This window comes from Phaseolus vulgaris, chromosome 1, assembly GCF_051622355.1.
Source record: "Phaseolus vulgaris cultivar YP4 chromosome 1, ASM5162235v1, whole genome shotgun sequence".
Lineage (NCBI taxonomy): Eukaryota > Viridiplantae > Streptophyta > Magnoliopsida > Fabales > Fabaceae > Phaseolus > Phaseolus vulgaris.
Genome location: NC_143498.1, coordinates 48600047 through 48625763, shown reverse-complemented (window position 1 = coordinate 48625763; position 25717 = coordinate 48600047). Strand labels below are relative to the sequence as shown.

Below are 25717 nucleotides of genomic sequence, written 5' to 3'. Positions count from 1 at the left end.
GTGAGTTTTAATTTCGTCTTTTTAAAAAAATATGTTTTTTATCCCTATAAAATTTGAAATTAATCCTTTTAGTTCTTATAAAATATGCCAGTTTTAGTTTTAGTCCTTACAAAAATTTCATCCCTTCAAATTTTAAATAACAATTTTAGTCTATAATAATAAATTTAATTTATTTGACAAGTTTTTGTACAGGTAACAAATAAGGACATTGTATTATAACATTAGTATATCTCATAGTTATTTAACTTTTTATTCAATATAAGAGCAGTTAATTATATTCCTGTAATACTAAAAATGAGAAGTGATAATTTTCAAATTTTAAATACAAAAACATAAAACATTTTTAGAAAACCAAAATAAAAACTTAATCATTTTAGATGAACCAACTAAAACATATTTAAGATTATATTTATAATAGGTAGGAAAAAAAAAAGGAAAGTGTAAATTTTAATATGAAAATATAATATTTAATATTTTTTTAAAATTTTTTTAGAATTTTTTAACTTTATAACCTAAGAAGCTTCTTTCAACCGAGTGAGATCACAACATCACTTTTATTACGTATTAGTCATGCCTTCCTAGTTATGGTTGATGATCCAAATATATCCATGGCAATATTTCTTCAAAATTATTAACCAAAGTGATTCTTTCAACTACCATCTTGCCATTTCATTGAGAGCATCTAGCATAATTTTCTCTCACAAATATCACTGTTTACAAGAAGGATTGGAGGAGAAACTAGTAAGCCACATAGAATCACTAACAACCGCTTCATCGTTATCGTTCTGATGCCAGGTCCACTGTGCATGAGATGCATTCACTATTTCCAGTGTACCATGTCCAAAGCTAGCCTCCCTGAACATTGATATATCTGGCTTAGGATCTATGTACCTGTTCATGCAAACACAGTTAATATTCATTGTAAATGTAAGATCATGAATTTACACTGCAAAATTTTGGTGAAACATTCCAAGTGCTCGAAACAATGCTCAGAAGAAGAAGAAAAGGTCAAACGTGAATTACTTGGAAGCAAGGCCTTCACGGTTACCCCCGTCTCCGATTGTGATATGCACTGGACCACAATTATCAGCTTTGTCTTTATAAACCCTTGTCTGACAAAACAAACAAATGGGTAAGTAACACGTGAGAAACAAAACAGACGAAATAGAAACAATGATTAATGATGTGTTATACTCACAAAGCGTTCATAAGCATGAACATGGCCTGCAAAAACAACATCAACCCGGGCTTGGAAGAGCAAGTCTTCCATGGAAGCTTTCATTCCAGTGGATTCAAACTCACCCTGATGAGCAGTGTTGGAGCTGTACCAAGGGGCGTGAATGAGCACCACAACCCAGGGAGTGTTTGTCCTGTTAACCTTTTGCAAGTCAGTTTTAAGCCAATTGAATTGCGGAGAAGAGGAGTCAAACGGGGCGTAGGAGCCAAGCATGATGACATGAACGCCAGCCACATCGAAAGAATAGTAAAGGTTAGAGGTTGATCCACTTTCTTCGAAGGGCATGTGCCATCTGGCGTTGTATGCTGTGAATGGCGTTCCGTGAATGAGAGGAAGCTTCTCCACTTCGTGGTTGCCTTGGGTGACCATCCAAGGACGCTGGCTGGCTAATGGTTCTACCAATCGACCAAAGGAGTCCCACAGATTTTGAATAAAGTCTGCGTAGGCTAGGTCACCGGGTAGAATCAACATGTCGTAGTTTGACTTAGCCACATGGTCCAATGTCGACTTCGTCCAATCCGTTTGTCCAAGATCTCCTGCGACATCATTTGAAAACATATACACATGTTGTAAAGAGAATCTTCATTCACTAGGTTTCAGTATAGGATATGAGGACATACCAACTACTGCAAACTTGATGGGAAATTGAGAAGGTGGAGTCTTGAAGTTGTATGTTTGAGAAAAAGGTGGGTCACCCAAATTGTAGTTGTAGACAGTGTTGGGGTTGAGGGGACCGATTACGACTTCATGAATTGAACCGGAGTTGTACAACAGAAAACGGTAGGAAGAGGTAGTCCCGGTGGCAGATGATGCATTTGCTGAAGGAGATGGACCATACGAGACTTTTGCTGAAGCTGGGCTATCTGTGATCCACGATATCCTCATCATGTTTTGCCCAACTGCAGATATGTGTACCTGAAAGAGAAAGATCCACCCTTTGTCAACATATATAAATTACAGAAACACTTGTTTGGGGCAACTTATTAGAATAATGTATAAGAGAATAACCTATGCAAACACTTTCATGAAAAAAGTTTCTCTTAGATAAACTAATTTATAAATACTTGTCTAAGAGAATTTACAAAAAGGAAAAGTACTACCTGGATAAAATTACATAAATATCTATGTATATGTTATTAAAATTACCGAAAATTCCGTATAAGAATTAAATATTTAGAGAAGTAATTATTTAGTTTTGTATTGAATTTAAAAAAAATCAATATTAATAGCTATTTATTTATAAATAAAATACAGATTAAGTAAGTGTAAATATAAAAATAAATTTTATATTTAGAAATATTCTAAGTCAATTTTCAATTTTTTTATTTATACAGTTTTCAAAAAAAAAAATCATACAAATAATAATAATTATGGTAAAAACAATAGGGGTAAAAAATAGTGAGGATGGTGTTCTTTATAAAAAAAATGTTTTTATAAATTATTACTTTTATTTGAATAATTATTACATTTATGAATAGTTTAATTATTATATTTATAAATATTATAGTTATTATATTTATTATTCAGAAATCAATAACTAAAATTATATAAAACACTTTCCACTATTTTTAACTTTTTTCTTTTTTTTCCTATGAAATTTCCAAACCAAAATTACAAAAATAAAATTATTTTAAAAAAATAAATGTTAATTTTTGTAACAATTTTTTTTTACATATTTTCTAAATAATTATTTCTTAAAATATATATTTTTGAAAATAATTATTTCTTTATATAATTATTTTTTAAATTATTATATTGTACAAAAAATATTTTCCAAAACAAATTTTTTAAAATAATTACTTTTCAAAAACCTAAAATTATAAATTCACTTTCCTTCATTTTTTAAATAAAAAATTAAAATTCAATTCAAAATTTGGGTTGTTTTTTTTTAAGGAATTACTCTTCTTTATTAAAGTAAATAACAGTGCTGTGTAATTGTTTAAAAGAATATCCTATTTCTGTAAAAAAAAAAAAACTTTATTATTTTGGAAAAAAAATCTATTGATGCAACATGGTGAGACCGTATCCATGTTAACAAACTTTTTAGAACACCAAAACATTAGGTTCAGGAAGAAACGTTTCAGCAAGACACACGCAACCAATTCCAGTGTTTGGTTACCATATCGCGGTTTGGTACCAGATTAAGCCAATTCCTTCATTCTGGTAACCAAACATGTTGTTTTCTTCCCCTAACTATACATGCATCGACACAGATAGGAAAAACACATAATAAATGGTGTAATCCAAAATGGGTAAAAAAAAATGTTACAAAAATAGATAAAACCATGAGTCAAAAACAGGACTTAAAAAAAATTATGAAAAAATTAATGAGTCAAAAACAGGACTTAAAAAAAATTGTGAAAAAATTATAATACTCATGTAAAGCTTCAATTCTATGAAATTTTCACTAAATTATGTCCTGCGTACAGAATTTCTTTTTATCAAATTTGTTAAATTAATAATTTAATTAATTATTCTAATTTAAAACAAACATGCAAATTAAAAAAAAAAATCAACAAAACTGAATTCCTGAAACAGTATCACAACTTCTTCACAAATTCTTAGGTTATGATGCAATAATGATTTGTCAGTTAAAAACATAAGACCGTAAAATGCTTCATGGATAATGAAACAATCGCACACTCAATTAATCGGATGAGAAATCTGAACCTCAAACATGTTTATCAATAAGATGTTGATACTGCACGTTCGCTGGCTCCAGTGTTCAGGAACAATAAATGCCCAATGAATGTGAATAATTTCAAAATGCAAGCAATTACTCTATTGAATATCCACCAAATCATTAAAAAACTTGAGCGTCTTGAACCGTTTTCGTTTCTCACTTTGCTCACTGGAATGCAGATAAATTATCGATGCAGAAAATTAAAATTTGAATTTGCATAAATGTTGTACTTAATTGTTACCTGTTGTGGCGACTGGGAGTTCTGACCGGAGTTCGGAATAACGAGGTTTTTACGAGGTGGTGGTCGATTGTAACCATAAACGACATCGATTTGGAAGATTCCGACGATTAGCAGGAACCCTAGCATGCACATCCTTTGCACCAACATCGTTTTGAAATTTCGGTGCCAATAATGAATGTTGTTGTAACCAGAACGAAAGAAAAGTTGAAATTGAAGAAAGAGGAGGTAGTAGATTAAAATCAGAAAACACTGTTTATATATTTATTGCAGATTCTACCTCCCCCAACTATGGATTTGGTTGTGTGTTGAGTTCTTTATAGCGTTCACACTTCAAAATTTCCATAACGTAACTGATCCGTGTGTGTACGTGTCTTCGAACTCCAGCTGTACGCACAGGATTATGAATCTGGCCAAAGTTTAATTTGGATTATGGATATTCCAATCTTCCCATTTTGAAAAAAATATTTAATAACTTGTTGCAGTTAAGGAACAGAATCAATGATGAAAAAAGAGAAATTAGATTTTGTTGTTTGTTTTTTCCTTACCCAGTTATTAAAAACCTAAAAAAAAAAATCCTTTTTTTTATCGTTTTAGCCTGAGTTATACATTTCTGGTGAGTTTTAAGAAAAGGAAAGAAAACAATTCAAACAATTGGAAAAAATAATAAAAAATGGACAGCTTCAAATCAGGAATATGTACAGAGGAAAATTAATTTCAATAATAATAATAATAGTTAACGTATTTGGAGGAGCGAAATTAATAATATAATAAAATAATTAATGCATTAAATGATAAATTTACTAAAGTATTTTCTTCTCAAATTACATAAATTATTTATTTATAGACAAAAATGTCAGTTTTGAAAAATATATCAAAAGAAACTGACAATACATGTGGTTTTTTATCTTTAAAAAAAATAGAGGCGGTGATAACAAAGATTACTGATTTTGAGTCATTGACTGCAGATTTTTCTGTCTCTAATTATAAAAATGATTTGCTATTAAAGAAACTCTTCTTAAAGAATATCTATAAAATGTATTTTTTTAATAATGGCATTTGAGCGTAACAAATCAAATGTTTAATTGTGACAAACCAAAAATGGAAATAACTAGTAATTGAATCGTAAGTAAAATCCTAAAACAAAAGTGGCTAAATTAGTAGTTTGAACGATCCATGAAAACTTACAAAAAAGCATTCTGTGAGAAAGAAATTTTATCACAACGATAGCAATATGTTTTGCTTTCATAGGAGTTGCGATTTAGTTTTCCTTAGTTTGGGCGAAGAGTATAAAGTTTATGATTGGAACTGCGTGAAGGACATGCAAATGCTAATTAAGTGTTAATCCTGGTTAATGCCTTAACCGTTATGAATGCAGTCAAAAGTCAAAACAAGTTGTTCCCCCTTAATTTAGAACATTGATAACTTGATTTCTTAATTTTTCCTTTTACGTGTAAATGTTTTGACAAAATGAAAATATTTAGAAGTATAAATTATAGGGAATTTCTCGGAGATTATGATAAATAAATATTGATAGTTGATCTATTGAGTATATTCAATGAATAACATTCTAAAGTCTTGAAATTATATATTTTTTTAAGACTTTGAAGCTTAGTCTAAAAAATTGAAATACTATTTTTAAGGTATCTTTAAAACATTAATTATACATTATTTCTTTATGAATAAGTCTTCCTCTCATATTCTATATAAAGGGAATTTGTGAGGAAGAAATGCAAACAATAGAAAAGAGCAACATAAAGAGAAATAAGTGAATATATATCCACCGTGATATTAGAAATCCTAGTGAGATGCTAGAGAGACTTTGTATTCCATCATTATTAGGTGAGATTGAGTGTTATCCTCACAGAGTGAGAAAAACAAATATTGTAATACTACTTTCATATTGTTTTATTTTCTATTATTTGCTTATTGTTTCTGCAAATGTCAATTTTGTATTTACACCAAAGAGGAATAATTAGTTCTGATTTTCCCAATATAAATATACCATCTTGAAATCTAAAATAATTAAATAAAAATAAGTGATAATTTGGCAATTATATGAGTTAATTAAATAAATTAATTAAATGAGTTAATTTTGTTTCATACACAAAACACCCTTGACATGTTAAGAAAAGAGAATTATAAAAGATAATAGCATTAAAAAAAGTTTAACACCCAAAAATAAAAATACTTATCTGTAAACAATTAGAAATTCCCAAAAAAATAAAAATAATATATATTTCAAAGGAAAAAAAATCATCTCTTCATATTCTTTTAGTTATTTTTTAGATATACAATTATATATGCTTGTCTACATAAATCATACCACGTTACCACACCAACCAATACAAAGATAAGTTATCTAAAGACATGTTATTATAATAAAACAATTCTATTTCAATTCATCTCAATAAGAAATTCATAAGTCAACTTAAATTTTCCTCATTTCATCAATACATGATGCATATACTAGAATATTTATGGATGTTTTGTGTATTAAGTAACTCCTATCAAACTCTAACATATTTCTCATATATATATATATAAAAGCATATATGATTTCCATATGTATATGATAAGTCTAAAAAATTCAAAATCTATAACTCTTCGAATGTTAGAGGATCAATTATTTACCTTCTTATATCACCTTATGTCTTAGCTATATAGATCATTAGTGAAGTTATAAGGATCTTTATTATTGATTATAATATTTAATACACAAATTCAACCAACGATTCACATATGATTTTAGATTAGGGACATTAATCTCATACATTTCATGTATCACAAAAAACTTCATATATATTTTTATTCATATATATTCTAACTCAACTTGTATATTTCAAAATACTATATCATCATTATCATAAATGTAAAAAATAATTTTTACAATATTTTGGATATGTTTGAAATCTAATAAAAGTCATAATTAAATAAAACTTAAAGTTTTTAATTGATGAAGGAAATCAAAATTTTGAAATTCCTCCCATTTTTATAATTTATTTACTCATTATTTTTATTATTTTATTAGAAAAACAATTATGATTTATCTTAAATAAAATCAATCAAGGGTGTTACACTTTTATTTGTGAGTGTATTTTCACTAAAGAAATTATTTTCTACTATGTAATTCCCAAAAGTTCATGCTTTATCTTCATTTAAAAGAAAATTTTGTCACTTGATAAATAATTTTGTTGTTAAAGCAAAAAATTGGCCAAAAATTCAAACTCTCAGTCTTAATTTCACGTTATAGTAAAGATCAAAATGCTGAGTTTTTTTTTTAATGTTGAACACTCATATTATTCACCTATTATTCTAAATAACTTAAAACCCAATTACAAAACAAATTATTCCAATTTTCAAAATATACAACCAAAAAGAGAAAGAAAGACTCACTTAAAGACACGTTTCAACTCAATATATTAACCTGCAGAAGTTTTCATTACATCGACACTCCAATAATATTAACAAGTTCAAACCACTCCAATTCAACTATTTCCAACTTAAAAACACAATTTTACCCCTTTATATTTACGATAAATAAATTATTTCAAATAATTAAAAAAAAGTTCTTTATAAAACTATTAGATAGTTTTAACAGTTCAATGACGAAATTATAAGTATTATATATTGTAACTAAAGTATTTGCAATTGTTTGTTCGAAAATTTGTAATATTTGTTTTATAAAATCATGTTAAAATTGTTTTTTTTTCTTTTCTTATTATAAATAACAAATATATTTACTTAACTTAATATCTTATTAGATTCTAAGATCATTATATCTTAAAGGAGTGATAAAGGGGAACATGGGTATGAACAGAAGAGAGACTAGAAACTTACAATCATTGTATAGGTTAGGTCCTGAACCAAATTTACAGAGAAATAAATGTCCACTAAAACATATCACAAAAAAAAAAGCAAAATTAGCTGAAAAACAAAATAAAAGTGATGCTGTGAACACTAAATTGTGTTCATTAAGCCTTCATTATTAAAAAAAATTAAATAAAACATGGGTAAGCATGAATTATATAGACATAAACTAAGAAAAAAAATAAAAAATGTATAGGTCGAACGGTCACAACTGAAACTATAAATAACTAGCGGGAACACAGGCACGTGAGTGCCTGTATTTTCGCATTTTTCATTTTTACTATTTATATATTCATATAATTTTAATAAATATTAAATTATATGAGAAGTTATGTAAATTATCTAAATGCACCATTGATAATAGTTTTATTAAGATTTTATGTTAATTTTTTTATATTTTCATTTTATTGTTTTTGAATATTAAATTTTGATTTAACTTGGGTGTAATCTTGAACTTTGTAAGGTTATCAAGATTAAAATTAAGGTTTAAAAAAAATGGACCAGCAAACAATGTTAAAACATAATGCAAATGGTTGTATGTTGGAAGTTGTAGAATCTATCACCATATCAATTGAATCCACATCTTCCATGGCAAAGAAGTAGAAAAAAATAAAATAATAAACTAAATACAAATTTACCAAACTTCCAACTTATGTAATATCTAATAGATCAAAGCATCAGTAAACATAAAAACTTTGTCCGCAAAGCTGGGCTTAGGATTCATACAAAAATATAAAAAAAAAATAAGAAAGCAATAGAAACAAAAATGTTCAAATCCTATAACAATGAGACATGTCTCTGCTTCAAACACTTTGGGAAGCGCAAGAAGGAGTAAACAATGGTTGTTGTTGTACAGTGGTGATTGAAGAGGGCTTAAGATGGGTGAGAGTAGGAGAAGAATATGGAGCGTGAAGGAAAAGGGTTCAAAATGTGTCAAAATTTATGAGCATTTTTTTTCTTTGGATGCAACTGGTGAAAACTACTCCTTATAAGGAAGTGGAAGAAAGTGGTAACCGCTCAACTACTCCTTATAAGGGAGTGGATGTAACTGGTGAAAACTACTCTTTCGTAAGAGAGTGGATGTAAATGGTAACGGTGAAAACTACTAAAGAAAGTGGTAACAGCTCAGTAATAATCAAATTGTTCACGTTTGGTCACTACTCACATTTCCTAATATTTATTTATCTCTCATAAAACAGACACTCCCTCTCATTATGCAATTAATTTTCAAAATAAATTATCTCTTTCAATTCAAAACCACTCATCCACCTCTCTTTTAATTCCTCCACATCTCTTTCAATTCAAAACCTCTTTTCCACCTCTCTTACAATTCAAAACCGCCCCACTACGTATACCAAATATTGTAGAAAAAATAAGAAATGACACAATGACCATAATACAATAATAAAATTAAATATTAATATAAAGATAAAATGGGAAAAAAATTAAAAGCAGTTAAGAGAGGAATAAGAAATGACACAATGACCATAATACAATAATAAAATTAAATATTAATATAAGGATAAAACAGGAAAAAAAATTAAGAACAGTTAAGAGGGGAATCCCTTTATATATAGGTATAGATAAATAATAATAAAAATTTAAAATTTTGTAGGTTAGACCCTCACAAACATAATTAATATATATATATATATATTAAATTAAATTTAAATATGTAATAAAATTATGAAGGTTAACACTGATTTAAAAATTGTGTGGTAAATTCGTTGACTAAGTCCACGCTTCTTTGAATAAACAATATAAAATATGATTTTATGTGGGCAACATATAAGTTAAGCCTAAGCCTATTTAAAAATTATGTGGTCATGCTAAACACACGCTTCTTTAAATAAATAATATAAAATATAATTTTGTGTGGGGAGGTACGCAAAAAAAACACACCACTTAACTTCCAAATTTTAATGATAACTACACTTTTACGTCCATTTATTATACCAGTATCCTTTTTGACTCATTCTAATAAGCATATTTTTTATAGTGTATATTTATATGTTTTTAACTATCTCTCAATCAAAGTAAGCAACAGAAAATATGATTTATAAGTTTTATGGAGCTGATTAATTAAGTCAAGTGAATTCATAAACACAAATAATCGGTTGATATTTACTACAATTGATTCTACATATTCAAAATCTCTCACCATACTCAAAGTTTTGTAAATACTTTAAACTCTAATTTTAAAAAAAAATTAAAATAAATGAAGAAGGTTATGTGCATACAATTATGTGGTAACACAATTCTTTTTTATTACTCAATGGAGGCATGCACGCATCTCCAATAGACAGAAACAGAACTCCAAAGCAAGGTGTTGTGAACAAAAATGTACTTTCCATCTCATGCAGTGTAAATTCCGCAACCCCATTATATGATTGGCCCTCCCAACTCAAAAGGGTTCCCTTCATTTCCATCAACAAACTTCATGAATCAACAAGAGCAACCCAAAACCAGAAGAACATGATGAGGAAATGCAGAAGCTCTCTTATGGAGTTCCCAATACTCATACACACCCTATGCCTCCTTTTCTTCGCACAGTCCCTACTTTCTGAAGACAACAATTTCGTTCGTCAGCCAGCTGGTCAACTCATCATCACACCCCACCATGGCTCCCATTCTGATCCTCAACAGGTTCATAGCAAGTTATGATTATTAACTTCCCATAGACATGCATGCATGGCTCAATTATGCTAATGTTTAGGTTTGCAATTTGGTCATGTAGGTGCACATTTCATTGGTGGGGAAAGAGAAGATGAGGGTTTCGTGGATAACGGAGGAGAAGCATGCAGAATCCGTGGTGGAGTACGGAACAGAAGCAGGGAAGTATAGCGCAAAATCAACGGGGGAGCACACCTCGTACCGATATTTTTTGTACAATTCCGGCAAGATTCACAACGTTGTTATTGGTCCTTTGAAACCAGGCACCACTTACTTCTACAGGTGTGGAGGCTCAGGCCAAGAGTTTTCTCTCAAGACACCTCCACCCAACTTCCCTATTGAATTTGTCGTCGTTGGTAAGTCATTCTCGTTTGGAATTAATTTTTTTATCACAAAAAATGAATAAACTAATAATAAATCATTTACTGTGAGCGAGTATTAAGTCTTTTGCTTCACCATTTTGTTTACTTTTCTGTGTGGGTTCTTCTTTGGCATAAACTAGTTCTATAGTTGGGTTAATCTTCACGTTAATGTGAGTGAGTTGTTGTGTTCTTGAAGGCAAAGCAAAGATGGTGTGGGACAGGAATATAGGGATAAGGTATCTTTTAAGGATACAAGAGTGGCTTAAGTGTACACCACTTTGTTTGGCAGTTGCCACTCAATTTTTTTAGGATATGTCTAAACATTTTACGAAACTTTAAAAAACAAGACCTTGATTTATTTTTAATATTTCTATTATAAAATATTAATTAAGGTGTCGTAAAAGGGACATTCTTCTTTATTATAAATATTTTATTTTTCTATTTTTTTAATTCTGATGTGGCGGAGAAGAACTCACTTTCTTCTTTTCCTTTTTTTTCTATTGGGCTCTGACTTCAATTTTAATATACAAGAATAGAAAATAAAATTTGGGCCTTAGTATGAAATCGGCCGGAAGACACATGGCTACTTCTTCCTGCACCCCCCATGTGTTCTTTAGGTATCCCATAACAAATTGGAAAATACTGTTTTTTCCTTCAGTAAAAAATTTAAAATAAAAAGCCCTAAACACTTTTCACCTTTCTCTCTCTGCTCTCTTCAATCACCCGCGGCACCCTATTTGTGGTGGTTCTTGTTAGATTCTCAAAGATTTTGGTCTTGTATCAGTAACATATTTCGCATTTTTCATCCCATTCAAGGCCTTCAACTTTTCATCATCCTTGTAAAGAATAGGATTCTTATACTCAGTAATTCTATTCCTGCCATCAAGCATGCTAATTGCAGTATGTATTCTTTCAAAAGCTGCATGCAGTGCTCCACCCAGACTCTATTCCATACTTGCTTTTCATTTAGTATTTCAAAAGCATTTAATAACACAAAAAAAATTATAATACTTTTCATGGTTCATACTTGTTTGCTTTTCAATTAATTTTCTTAGATTAGTAATTTCGTTCCTAAATGAATATTTTAGAATGTAATTTTACATTTCAGAATGAATCGAATTATCTTGCTGTTAACCAAACACACACAAAAAAAATCTTGCCTTTAAATGTACTGTTGAAGTGATTATTAGAGGGTGCCACAGAAAGTTACATCTCATTGATTATGCCAAAGTACATCTCATTGATTATGCCACTACAAATTATTAAAATGTTCATAACATAAAATGCTAAAAAAAAGCTAAACAACCCACCACCTCCTAAACAGAGCTTTTTATCATATAATGTTTTTTAAGCATTAGAGATTAGATAAGCAAGTGATGGTTTTTAGCTTCAAATGTAGGACTAGTTTCTAATGAGATGTGTCTTAATAGAATCCATTGTTAACAAAAAGTAGAGCATTAATTATTTAAGAACTAGTAGTGCAGTTGCCCTAGCTCCTTTTTTCTTACACTTCTCTGTTGTTTTTATCATAAAAACAACATGAATCATGAATCATATGAATCACTTATATTTGTTGTTTTACCATTTGTACCATGTGCAACCAAGAGATGTGTCTATGAATAATGTTTTCCATAAATATGTGTATGATTGTATGTATGTAGGGGACTTGGGACAAACTGAATGGACAGCATCAACCTTGAAACATGTTGAAAGTAGGGAGTACGACGTGGCATTGTTACCAGGAGATCTATCCTATGCAGACTCCCAACAACCTCTGTGGGACTCCTTCGGTCGTTTAGTGGAACCCTATGCTAGTAAAAGGCCATGGATGGTTACTGAAGGCAACCACGAGATTGAGATTTTCCCCATTATTTACCCACAACCCTTCCAACCCTACAATGCTCGTTGGCCTATGCCCTTCCAACAAAGTGCTTCCACCTCAAACCTCTATTACTCCTTTCAGCTTGTCGCTACCCATGTCATCATGCTAGCTTCCTACACCGACTTTCACTCCCAATCACAGCAATACACATGGCTTCAATCTGATCTCGCCAACATTGACAGGGTCAAGACACCTTGGGTCATTGTGGTGTTGCATGCACCTTGGTATAACACAAATGAGGCACACCAAGGTGAAGGAGAATCCATGAGACAATCCATGGAAGGGTTGCTTTATAAGGCCCGTGTTGACTTGGTTTTTGCTGGTCATGTTCATGCATATGAACGCTTCGTACGTCACACTTCCATTTTTTTTAACTTGTAATAAAACTCAGTATTTATTTTGTTTTGTTTTTACTAACTAGTTAAATCCATTGCAGACTCGAATTTACGATAATAAGATTGACTCATGTGGACCCATGTACGTGACCATTGGAGATGGAGGAAATCGAGAGGGACTTGCGTTAATGTGAGATACTTTAATACTTACGTTTTATTAATAATTTTCAATACTTACGTTTTAATGTATGTTTATTGTTGATACTAGGTTTAAGAACCCTCCAAGTCCGCTCTCGTTGTATCGAGAACCAAGCTTCGGACATGGAAGGTTGAGAATACTAAATGAAACACATGCACATTGGTCGTGGCACCGAAACAACGACACTGATGCAGTTGTAGCTGATGAAGTTTGGATAGAGACTTTAAGCAGTTCCAAAGCATGTTGGAATCAACAAGATGCTCCCAACGAAGAGCTATAAAATCGTAGTTGAAGAGGTAATTTTTCTAAGGAAAATGATAGTTTGGAAACGCGTAGTATAAATTCTTGATGGTTTTATATTACTTTTTCTAATATAACATGTGACTAAGTCTCTTTGATATATGATGTGAGAAGCTCAATGCAGTTATAATATCGTGTTTAAACTTAATGCACGATTCAAATATACGCCACATGAACCCCATCTGTACCAATATTTATTATTTGAATAAGAAAAAGTGTTTGTTTGGGTAGAACTGAATTAGAGCAATGGTCCCGAATAACAACCGAGGATACTGTTTTCTATTTTGCTAACATATTAATAGAATAACTCACGCAGTGTAAGAATTGATTGTGTTTAACATGTTTCCCTAAACTAGCGTATTTTATAAATGAAAAATTTAGAAAATTATTTATGATGGTGAGTTTTAAAAATTATATTGGAGTGGGTGGAGAGTGCAATAGCAGAAAATGGAATACAATGCAGAGGATAATTTGGCACAGAAAAATATGAAACTAGAGTGCTACTAGCTTTTTACATTTGAATTTGAAAAGGGTCCCTCAAATTCCGAACGTGGGTGGACCTAAGCATTACCATTTTTAATGAACACAAAGCAAAGCCACCAAAACATGACTTATTCAACCCTTCCAGTGTCGTCATAATAATAGATAGATTTTTTTACACACGCTCCATCCATTCCTACTATCACAGGTCCACCACGGACGCTCCGCATCAACTCACTCAAATCAAATCAAATCAAATCGTCCAATCAACGCCGCAGATTAAATCCTCCGTAGCTTCTCGCCTTTGATCACCGGATTCGCCCGAGCTATCTCCTCTCTCCCCACCGCCTTGAAATCGAACCCACACGCGTGTTTCTCGGGGTACCTGTGGCTCCCACAGAACGTCGTTCCACACCTGCACTTGAACCCGGTCAACCCCACGCGCTTCCGACACGCGCCGCACCGGTTCGCCTGAAGCGGTGCGCACGCGTCCGGCGCGGTCACCACCGCCGGTTGAGGGAGGGATTCAACCGGCGCAGGCAAGGAAACCACAGCGGTGGAGGCGACGGTTGCTGTTGCTGCGGCGGAGGATGAAGACAGGGCGGTTTCGATGGTGGATTTGGTTTTGGCTTGTTCTTCTTCCTTGAGCCGGATGTCTCTGTAGCATTTGGAACAGAGATTCATGGTGGCGGGGCTACCGAAGAAGCCGCAGTTGTTGGCGCAGAGTCTGTGACCCTCGGGAGCTTGGCACCGGTGTTCTTCCGCCATGTCTGGATCTGTGAGAAAAAAAATCTACAACGATGCAGAATATTTGAATGGTGGGATTGATGATGATTCGGCGAAAATTGGAGGAATAATTGAAAAAGTGATGAATCAGGCGTTGGGAATTATTACGTATAAATAGAGAAATCACAGATTGGAAATTGAACAGGGGAGTGCCGAAAATAGGGGATTTTAGTTTGTACAACGAAGGTTACAAGAAAATAATTCTTTTAATTTAAATTGTTGAAAAGAAGATTGAAAAATAAAGGGGTATTGATATGGGAGAAGAAGGAGAGAGAGTTAGTACCTGATTTATAGGGAATGATCGTGGGTTGGGGAAGAAAAAGAAGAAGAAGAAGAAAAAAATAAGAAGAAGAAGATAAGAACGAAAGTGGGTAGAGAAAAGAGGAAAGAGAAAAGATGAAAGAATCTTAACGGAGAATGATTAACAGAGTCGGAACTGTGAAAGGATATTAAAGAAAGAAAAAGAGGAAGGCACCGCGAAAGGAGACAAATTGGTGTTAATCATTTTGAAGTGCTCCTTGGAAAAGGATATTAGTTATTGATTATTATTAATTAATGGAAGTGAAGGAAGTTATGTCGTGGAGATTTGGGAGGAGAAAATTATGCATTATGGTTAATTAGATTTCTGATAATTTTCTTTTATCTAACGTGAGAATGAAAAACAGACAGCCTGGCTTTGACGGCAGTGTTGTGGTGGAGAAGAAGGCAACCGGCACATCAAGTTCAACGAACCTCGCCATATATTTAGAGACAAATACTAAAAAATAACTCACAATGTTCAGACCATAAATATAAATTAGGTCGCTAATTAAATAGTTGTTAAATGGATTAATAATGAAAACGCCCTTCAAAAAATTAAAAACCAGGGATATTAAGTGGAGGCGTGTTTGGTGAGAAGAATGCGTTAGACTTAGTTATAGTTAGACTCAGATTATCTATTTTAAAATAAATAATAAAATAATAAGCTTATCTCATACCTTCTTAACCAACGTGCCAAATTCATTTTTCAATAAAAAAAATATAGATATTCTCTGCATTCACACTCCACGGATAATTTACTTTCTTAGATAATTAATTTTCTTTACAAATTAGTTATATAAATTTTTGCTATAGATATACTTTTAAGATGAATCTCAAAATTAATAACAACAATTTTTTTCATCAAACATCCTTTTTATAAATACTTATAACATCAAGTATATATCCCTCTCATATGCTAAAATCTAGAACCTGTCAATCCTACCCCTCAATTACACTCTTTTATGTCAAAATCTGTAAACATCACATCTACCTCATCCAACTCATCACATAAACACTTTAGAACTTTTGATGGACACAAAAATGTAGAATTTAAACTCTAGAGATTCTGCATCTGTTACGTTATTGTTCTCTTCAACATTCAACAAAAATAATCAACATTATTTGTTCATGCGATAAGATAAACTATTACGAGTTATAAGATTCGATTATTTTTTAAACCACAAGTTAAGTTATAAAAATGTTCAGTATGAAGAAAAATGGGTAAAATATAACCATAATTCTATTACAACAAATTAAACTATAAATATCAAAGTTCTTTAAATAAAATAAGTCTATAATAATCAACATAGTTTTTATATAATATATTATCTCCTCTTACATTATTATATTACCTTAAAATTCAAAAATAATTCATAAAACATAAATGATTATGTGAAACCAGTTAAAAAATAACAATTTATACAAATTTTCATTTATTTAATCATATTTAAATATTTAAAAAGATCAAATGCAACTTTATTAAAAAACATCAAATTCTAAAAAAAAACATTTACTTAACTTAAAAATTCAAAAAATTCTATTAAAATGGAAGACTAATAAGTATTTTCTCTGAGATATATGAAGTTTTGTAAATTCTATTTACACCCCGTGTTTAGCAAGTTAACTCTCAATTGTATTTATTTTCATATTAAACCCAAAACGAAAGCCGAAACAAGTCTAAAACACTTTGTTTTTTTATTTATTTTCAACCTCACTCCTAAAGTTAAACATCCAAATATATCTACAATAAACCTCCTAAAGTACATATAACACTTACACATATTCTTAAATAAATAAAAAACTTAAGCATTAATTCAATAACTTTAATTTATCTCACTTTTTTATTATAAAAAAACACAATTTCTTAGGAGAAAAATGGATTTGAATGTTTTTTTAGCAATACTTTATATTATGAAAATATTTCTTGATTCAATTTCTAAATTCAAAAAAAAAATGTCTCATGTACTGGAAATTTAGCTTAACTAGTGATTGATATCATGATTTATGGATGAAGAAATAATTGGATACCATCCAAAATCTAAAAAAAAAAATATTATTAAATAAAAATTAATTCTATAGACAAAAAGTAATTAATTTTTGTATTGACAAAATTATATACTATTTTTAGAAACTATTTTTTTTATATCTAAATTAGATCAATTGATATCTAATTAATTATCAAAGTTTTATCTACCAATTATTTAAATACTAAAGTTGTTATCTAAAACTTTGTTATCTAATTAGATACCAATTTAAAAATTATTTATCACTAATAGAAACTAATTTAGATAAAAAAATATATTTTCTAAAATGGTATATAATTTTGTTAATATAATAACTAATTATTGTTTATTTTTAAAATTTATTTTTATTTAATGATTTTTGTTAAACATATTTCTAATCTCTAGAAATAAATTTTTATTTTTTTTCAAATGTTCTGTTTTTTAAAATATGTCAATAAAAAGTCGTCACAAAGTGTAAAATATGAATATGAAAAAAAAATAGTTCTCTCACTTTTCTCATAATCTGAAACAAAATAAAGATCACAATTAATAAATTAAAGATTAGGCCTGCCTGCATTATTTAAATTTGTATATATATAGAGAGAGAGAACATTAATAAATTTTTATAGAGACATGTTTTAGAAACATATATATTTTTAATATGTAAGCAGATAGCAACGTATAACTATTATTGTATTAAATGTATGTGGAAATTATTTAAAACCAAGTCTTCTATTTAAATTTATTAATTTTAATAATATTGAAATATTGATAAGTAAACTTTTAAATTGCCCATATGTATTGTTATGTAAAACTTGTAAATACGTTTTTAATTTAGATTAGAGATATAAAATGAATAATTTAATCTGTTATACCTCATATCTATTCACATCACATTATTAATTAGCCTTAAATAACCTATAACTATATACAAAAATATGTTTTACATATTTCATATTCTTAATTATATTTAAAAATTTTAAAAATTAACATTAATAGGGGATTTTAGTTTGTACAACGAAAGTTACAAGAAAATAATTCTTTAGAAACAGTGTGTATGCGGTGGAAGGGAGAAGTCAAGAGGATCATTAGAGATAGTGAAAAATGAGTTTGAAGGTTATTTAAAACGACAAGTAATTTTACAAAAATTTTGAAACTCATAGTATTTTATTGAGGTTTTTAAACCCATGAAATTTATCGGATGTTTTTAAATCCATTGTATTTTACAGAGATTTTGAAAGCCATAGTTTTTTACACAAGTTCTTAAACCCATGATATTTAACAGGAGTTCTGAAAGGAGGATTTTCTTGAGGTTTAACAAATCTTGGGGAACACGTTCCCCATGAATGATTTAGCCAAAAAAACTACAATTCTGGATAAATAACTTAATAAAGATTTTAACTCTAAATAATATAAAATAAACTTATGTTAAAACCATTTTTTTATAGTGTAAGTTATAAAAAAGTATGATAATTTTTTTTTAATTAAAAGGTTTATCTATGAGTTATTGGATCTTCCATTAAACCCTTTATATAATTAAAAGAAATATTTAAACCAAACTTTTATTCAACGTATATCTATACTTATATATAAAGGGGATTCCCCACTTTAACTGCTCTAAATTGTTTTCTTACTTTATCCTTGCTTAATATTTTGTTTTATCAATTTATTTTGGTTATTTAGACATTTTGGATTTTCCACTTTAACTGCTCTAAATTGTTTTCCTATTTTATCCTTACTTAATATTTTGTTTTATCAATTTATTTTGGTTATTTGGACATTTTATAATTTTAGAAGTTAATAAAACAGTTTTTTAATTTTTTTATTTGTTTTCACTACTTAACTAACAGGAAAGTGGAGAGTTTGGTACTTTAATTTATTTTTGTTCTCACTTAATGAGTTACTTTTCTGTTTTAAACTAATATTCTTCTTTATTAAATAAGCGTTTTTTAATTTTAAAATTTTATTTTATTTGTTCTCATGGGTGTGTGGAGAAATTGGTTACTTTTCTGTTTTAAAACTAATATTCTTCTTTATTAAATAAGCGTTTTTTAATTTTAAAATTTTATTTTATTTGTTCTTACTTAATGGCCAGGAGAGTGAAGAGATTAATACGTTTTATTAGAGAAGAGTGAAGAGAGGGGTGAAATGTCGGTTTATGCACGGTTACTTTTTCTAGGCAAAAAAAAATTATATATAAGAAAACTATGAGAGAGGAAGAATATAAAAACATCTTAAAAACTATTGTCTGATGCTATTTGTTCTTTCTTCAGAGTCCCAAGTGCGCGCAAATTCAATTTTGGTATTCTTTCAACAAATTCAATTTTGGTGCGTTTTCTTTCATATTTCTCAAGCACAAGAGGAAGAAGGAGATAGAGAAGAAGAAATCGAGAAGTTCTAAGCTGTGATGCTCAGCGTGAGCAAATGCCTTCATTGTTGACCCTTCCAACATCTAAATGCAAGCGCACATAGTCTTCCTTGGCTGCCACTATGCCTCCCGTCTCCTCAAAATTCTAATTTTGAGATTCTGAAACTGTTCCTCTTCACATTTCATCACAGCCACTTCACCATGTATTCCGTCTCCTCAATGCTTCAAAAACTCTAATTTTTAGATTCTTAAATGTGTATTGCTAATTTTCTTCATATTTCATCTCTTTTATTTACCTTATTTTGTTTTTCCTATTTCTTTAATGTATACATTTTATTTTATTTTTTCCAATAGAGATGTTTAGTTTATTTTATAAATTAATAACTTCAATTTCTTTACTCATTAAGAATCACATTACTAAAATAATATTACATTTGATTTATTGTGATAAAAAAATATAATTATTTAATTATTTTAAACATATTTAATTAAATATATATATATATATATATATATATATATATATATACTTCTACACCTATATATAAAGGGGATTCTCCTCTTTAACCGCTCTTAATTTTTTTTCCTATTTTATCCTTATATAAATATTTGATTATATTATGGACATTGTTGTCATTTCTTATTTTCTCTAAAATATGTAATATATGCGGAGGAACAATTTTAAATTGAAATAGACGTTGGAGACGGTTTTGAATTGAAAAAGTGGTTACTTTTCAAACAGTTGCATAGAAAGAGTAATGTATCTTCAAATTTGAGAGAAAGAAAAATATTAGTGGAAATAATGGAGAAGATGAACGGTTTTGAATTGCAAAAGTGGTTAATGTGTGTGACATTCTTAGGAAATAAAATTTGTAAAGAATAAAACACTTATAATGATGATCAATTACTTGCATTGGTTAAGCCAATTCACACAAAGTATAATAATTTTACATAATAATGATAATGTCATTTTTTTATTTATAATATACTATAAATTTATATTGTTAAGATAAATGTGCAAATAATAATATTATTTATTTAAATTTTAATATTAAACATAAATATATATATATATATATAAATGAAAAAATAAGCCGCTAGTATAGATAATGAAATCATTTGGTTTTTAAAAACTAAATATATGTAAATATAATTTATAACGTTATATATATTTTTTACTTTTATTAAATATAAATTATAAAGACCTGTTTAATTGTTTAAGAATAGAAGTATTTAGTATCTTTAATTATTTATTTTGGTTGCGAGGTTGAATGAGAATAACACTTTTACTTTTTAAGTTTATTTCTCATTTCTGCCCATTTTACATTTTTTTATCTATTTATTCATTTTTTTTCTTTTTTTTTTCTATGAAATGTAGGGTAAATTCCCTATCTAGCATCATTTACACTTTTATTTCCCTAACTAACACCCTTTTGCTTTTATTTCTCTATCTAGCACCCTTTTGTTTTTATTTCCCTATCTAACACCATTTTATTTTTTATTTCCCTATCTAACACCATTTCAAAAATAAATAAATAAAATAATAAATTATAATTTTTTTGATAATTTTAATTTTGAATGCATTAAAAAATAAGTATTTTTAATGTTTAAAATAGTTAGAAATATAATTAATGAATAAAGAAATGAGTTTTTACAAAATAAAAATAAAAAATGTTTAGTTTAAAATTATTTTTTTAAGAATAAAGAAAATAAGAAATTAAACCTTACAACAACATAAAAGTTGAATCTATAAACATAAATTAGTATTTATTTTTATTATTATTCATGATGTAATTATGTTAATTTGAAGTAAAAAATACAGGACATAATTATAAAAAACCAAAGTCAGTTAGTATTAATTAATAGTGAACACATAAATAATATTGAAGTGTCTACCCTAAATGCAAAATCCTAAAAAAAAAACTAATGCAAATGCTACACTTAATGCTTAAAAATTAAAAGAAAAAAATTCAAAAATAAATAAGTATAGAAAATAAAAACAACAACAATAAAATAAAAACAAAAAACAAAAATAAATAAACAATGGTAGGAAAAAATAATAACTAAAAACATATAAGATATAAAATAAAGGCAAAACAAAATAAGATAAATATACAAGATATAAAAATAAATAAAAATCCAAACAAGATAAAGATAAGAGATATAAAAAGATACTAAATAAGTAGATGTTGATCATAAAAAGAAAAATAAATTAAATACGATCATTCATTTAATATTTTTTTCAATGGTACATTAAATAGTGTGTGCGAAATGAAACATAACATAATTAATGACGAGAAGTGCACAATCCAATAATGTTGGGACATTTTTTTTTGTGTGTCCTGGTGTTTGACAATATGAACATTTTTTTGTTCGATCATGTTGTTCTCTTATGTTCATATTAGTCCTTATTCGACTTGACTTAGGTTATTTTCATGTCAGGACTTGGGCATAGTATTTGACCAGTGTATGCAGATCAATATTCTTCATTTTTTAGTTCCATCAAATAGTTTTTAGTAACACGAAAGATCTGTTGCAATGTTGTTGTTTTTATTTTCTATATTTATTTATTTTTACATTTTTCTTCTTTTCATTTTTAAGCATTAAGTGTAGCAATTGCCTTAGTTTTTTTTAGGATTTTGCATTTAGGTAGATAAACACTTCAATATTATTTGTGCGTTCAATATTAATTAATATTAATTGACTTTGATTTTTTTATAATTATGTCATGTATTTTTTACTTGAAATTAACATGATTACATCATAAATAATAATAAAAATAAATATTAATCTATGTTTATAGATTCAACTTTTATGTTGTTGTAGAGTTTAATTTTTTATTTTTTTCATTCTTAAAAAAAAATTAAACTAAACATTTTTAATTTATTACTTTTTTATTTTTATTTTGTAAAAATTCATTTATTTATTCATGAATTATATTTCTAACTATTTTAAACATTAAAAATACTTATTTTTTAATATATTCAAAATTAAAATTATATAAAAAAAAATTAATATATTATTATTTTTATTTATTTTTGAAATGGTGCTAGATAGGGAAATAAAAAATAAAATAGTGTTAGATAGGGAAATAAAAAAAAGGATGTTAAATAGGGAAATAAAAACAAAAGAGTATTAGATAGAAAAATAAAAGTGTAAATGGTGATAGATAGTGAATTGAGCCTTCGAATTTACTCAATCTTTCATTGGATGTACTCAATCTTTCGTTGCAAAATAAATCATTTCAACAATTACTAAATTTCATTTTGAATTTGATGACTATACGTTTTAACATTTGGAATCAATATTTATGTTGGTGCGTAAAACAACATAACTTTATATGTATATGTATATATAATATACTTTGTACTGTAATAATAATACTCTCTTTTAATTATTTTCATTACTAATTTTTGTTTTTACATTTATTATTTTTGAAACTTTTACATAGAATATTATAAACACAGCTGAGACAAAAAAGAGTAGAAAGTGTTTATATAGGATCTCAATAAATTTAACAAGTAAACACACTACATCGGTTAGTTTCTAAAATTGAGGTTATATATCTTATGTTCCACTTGAATACAACATAAAAAAACTCTTTCTTAGTTATTGATCATAATTGATTTAAGTAGGGATAATAATTCTTCCAAAATTATGTTTTTAAAGTACAAAGATGAATCACAATCCACCCTCTAACTATATGAACTGGGTACTTAATATTAAAAAAACAAAAAAATCTTATAGAAAAATATTTTTTTTCTTCAGTTTTAAGTCTCCCCAATTCGCAATGTGCATTGGATCCTATAGGGATTTTTATATACTACAAAAAATAATAATATTATAATAGTCTTTTTTTGCAGTTTTCTATCTAATATTTTGATATTTTCAAGTTAAGTTAATTTCCAAATTTTTCGTGGTGTTTTTTTTTTAAATTATGTAATTTTAAAGCTTAAACTATTTTATTTGTAATAAAAATAACGTAAATACTAAATGTAATTCAAAGTTATAATTAATATTATAAGTATTAAATTATAATTATTGAATCGGTCAACATTTCAAGTATTTAGAATTAAGTTGACTGAGATACCAGCCAAGACATTTCGGTCTATCATCTAAACAGAACAGTTGGTTCACCAAGATTTCAAATTCTGATATTGAAAGTCTACCTTGCAAGCCTTAATTATAAATTAGATCAATAAATAAGTCTAATAGTAATGTCAAAAGAAATATTAGATATGGACAAGGCCCCAAATAACAAATCCATAATAAAACAATATAAATATATAATTTGGGAACGAGTAAAAATTTAAATTTAATAACATTTATAATTTTTAAATGTTTTTAATTACTTGAACGACATATATATGTCGCTAATTACTTGAACGTTGTATAAGTGATAGCTTTTATAAAAAATAATTTTTTTATTAAAATTAAAAAAAATAAATTATTTATAATATATATAAAAAACAAAAATTAGAGAAAACAAATTTATATTTTTTATTAGTATACAACACCACTATCAAATTTCTTTCTCTACCTCCTCATAAATTTCAAAATTTAATTTCCATAACATAAAAATAAGTTTTAAAAATAATTTTTGAAATAAAAAATATTATAAAATAACTTTTCTAAAACAATTATTTCTTTTTTATCTTCCAAAATCTAAAAAAATAATTTTTATTTTTAAAATTCAAATTTTAAAATTAATGAAGTGTAAATATTTTTTTAAATAAATAAAAAAAATCATGCCACTGGTGGATGCTATAATGGCAACGCAGAAAGTGGGCAAAGGATTCATGGAGGGGCTCGCAGAGAAAGGGGCTGGTGGAGGTGCGTGTAGTGGGTTCAGGTGAATGTTTTGTGGTGGCTTCTTCAAGAGTGCGACAGGTGTAGATGTAGCTAATGTTATATGTAGATATTATTACATCTCTTGTTCTGGCAGATGATGTAGTATTATACTACACTCACTTTAATACAAACTAATATATTATACAATATATTATACAGGTCAATTAACTATAAAAATATTACTTAATCAGTTTAAATAAGTAGTTTTAATATAATTAATATATTTTGGAATGAAGTTGAAATTAAAAGAACGATGGAAACAAATTTTTTTCGTCTTATTTCTTCGGAGCTTAAGTTTTACTCGTTCTTCAATTTCTCTTTCTCATTTGCTTTGAACTTAAATAGTACCTACAAAAAAGTACTCCGAGACGCTTAAATCAGACATTCATAATTTAAAATTATTACATATCTAATTCTTTAGAACTTATACTAATTTATATAATTATTGTAGGTTCATTCTTATTAATGGACTAATAAAAAAATTAAGAAATACTAATCATTAATCAGTTGGTGATGTCGGTCTACTTAGTAAACTTTTGTAAATTAAATAGTTGATGCTTTCACGATTACACGAATAAAGAAGTACAAATAAGATAAATATGTCATGTGGTTGCACATGTTGAAATGGATTTAAGTTGATAATGCAAAAGACAAGTGTTGTTGTGTAGGTTTAGGGCACGCTGCATGCCTCCATGTGTTTCATACATTTCTTAATTATTGTGGTCGGCTAAATATTCTCTTAGAGGAATTATTGTGGTCAGCTAAATAGGTTTAATGTTTTTATAAGGTTGAAATGAACTTACAATACCACTTATTTAATAGTGTTTTTTACTATTTTTTTTCTTTTTAACTCTCATTAGCAAGTTAAAAGGTAATGAAAAATATAAAGAAAATACAATTGATAAAAAATGTAATTACATCAATAGAATATTATGAAAATAGCGTATTCATTAGTTTTATTATAAAAAAAATTATCGTACCCACGTCAAGCAAATACAATAGCAGATAACATTATTATTTCCATCTAAGAAAGGCAAAATATATAGTAACCATAGAAAGTTAATAAAATGATTAATCACCTAACAGAAGCAAATCGAGTAACACTTAATAAGCTAAGTGCCTTACTCTATGACCAGCCAACATCATAAAA

The 25717-nt window shown here is 28.2% G+C and overlaps 3 protein-coding genes across 3 annotated transcripts; 1 reads left to right on the top strand and 2 right to left on the bottom strand.

The window, feature by feature from the left end:
• Positions 1 to 603: 603 nt before the first annotated feature.
• On the bottom strand, positions 604 to 4449 carry LOC137814561 (putative purple acid phosphatase 20). Its single transcript, XM_068617366.1, has 5 exons — positions 4162 to 4449; positions 1858 to 2152; positions 1199 to 1773; positions 1024 to 1112; positions 604 to 891 (listed from the first exon to the last, which is right to left on the bottom strand). The coding sequence occupies exons 1-5, from the start codon at positions 4306 to 4308 to the stop codon at positions 708 to 710; spliced, it is 1290 nt and encodes a 429-aa protein (XP_068473467.1). The 5' UTR covers positions 4309 to 4449; the 3' UTR covers positions 604 to 707.
• Positions 4450 to 10383: 5934 nt separating this feature from the next.
• On the top strand, positions 10384 to 14012 carry LOC137814558 (purple acid phosphatase 22). Its single transcript, XM_068617363.2, has 5 exons — positions 10384 to 10674; positions 10766 to 11057; positions 12725 to 13293; positions 13382 to 13470; positions 13549 to 14012. The coding sequence occupies exons 1-5, from the start codon at positions 10504 to 10506 to the stop codon at positions 13757 to 13759; spliced, it is 1332 nt and encodes a 443-aa protein (XP_068473464.2). The 5' UTR covers positions 10384 to 10503; the 3' UTR covers positions 13760 to 14012.
• Positions 14013 to 14249: 237 nt separating this feature from the next.
• LOC137814560 (zinc finger A20 and AN1 domain-containing stress-associated protein 4) lies at positions 14250 to 15458 on the bottom strand. The gene is made up of 2 exons (XM_068617364.2): positions 15329 to 15458; positions 14250 to 15051 (listed from the first exon to the last, which is right to left on the bottom strand). Exon 2 carries the CDS (start codon positions 15025 to 15027, stop codon positions 14539 to 14541), a length of 489 nt encoding a protein of 162 aa, XP_068473465.1. The 5' UTR covers positions 15028 to 15051; positions 15329 to 15458; the 3' UTR covers positions 14250 to 14538.
• Positions 15459 to 25717: the final 10259 nt, after the last annotated feature.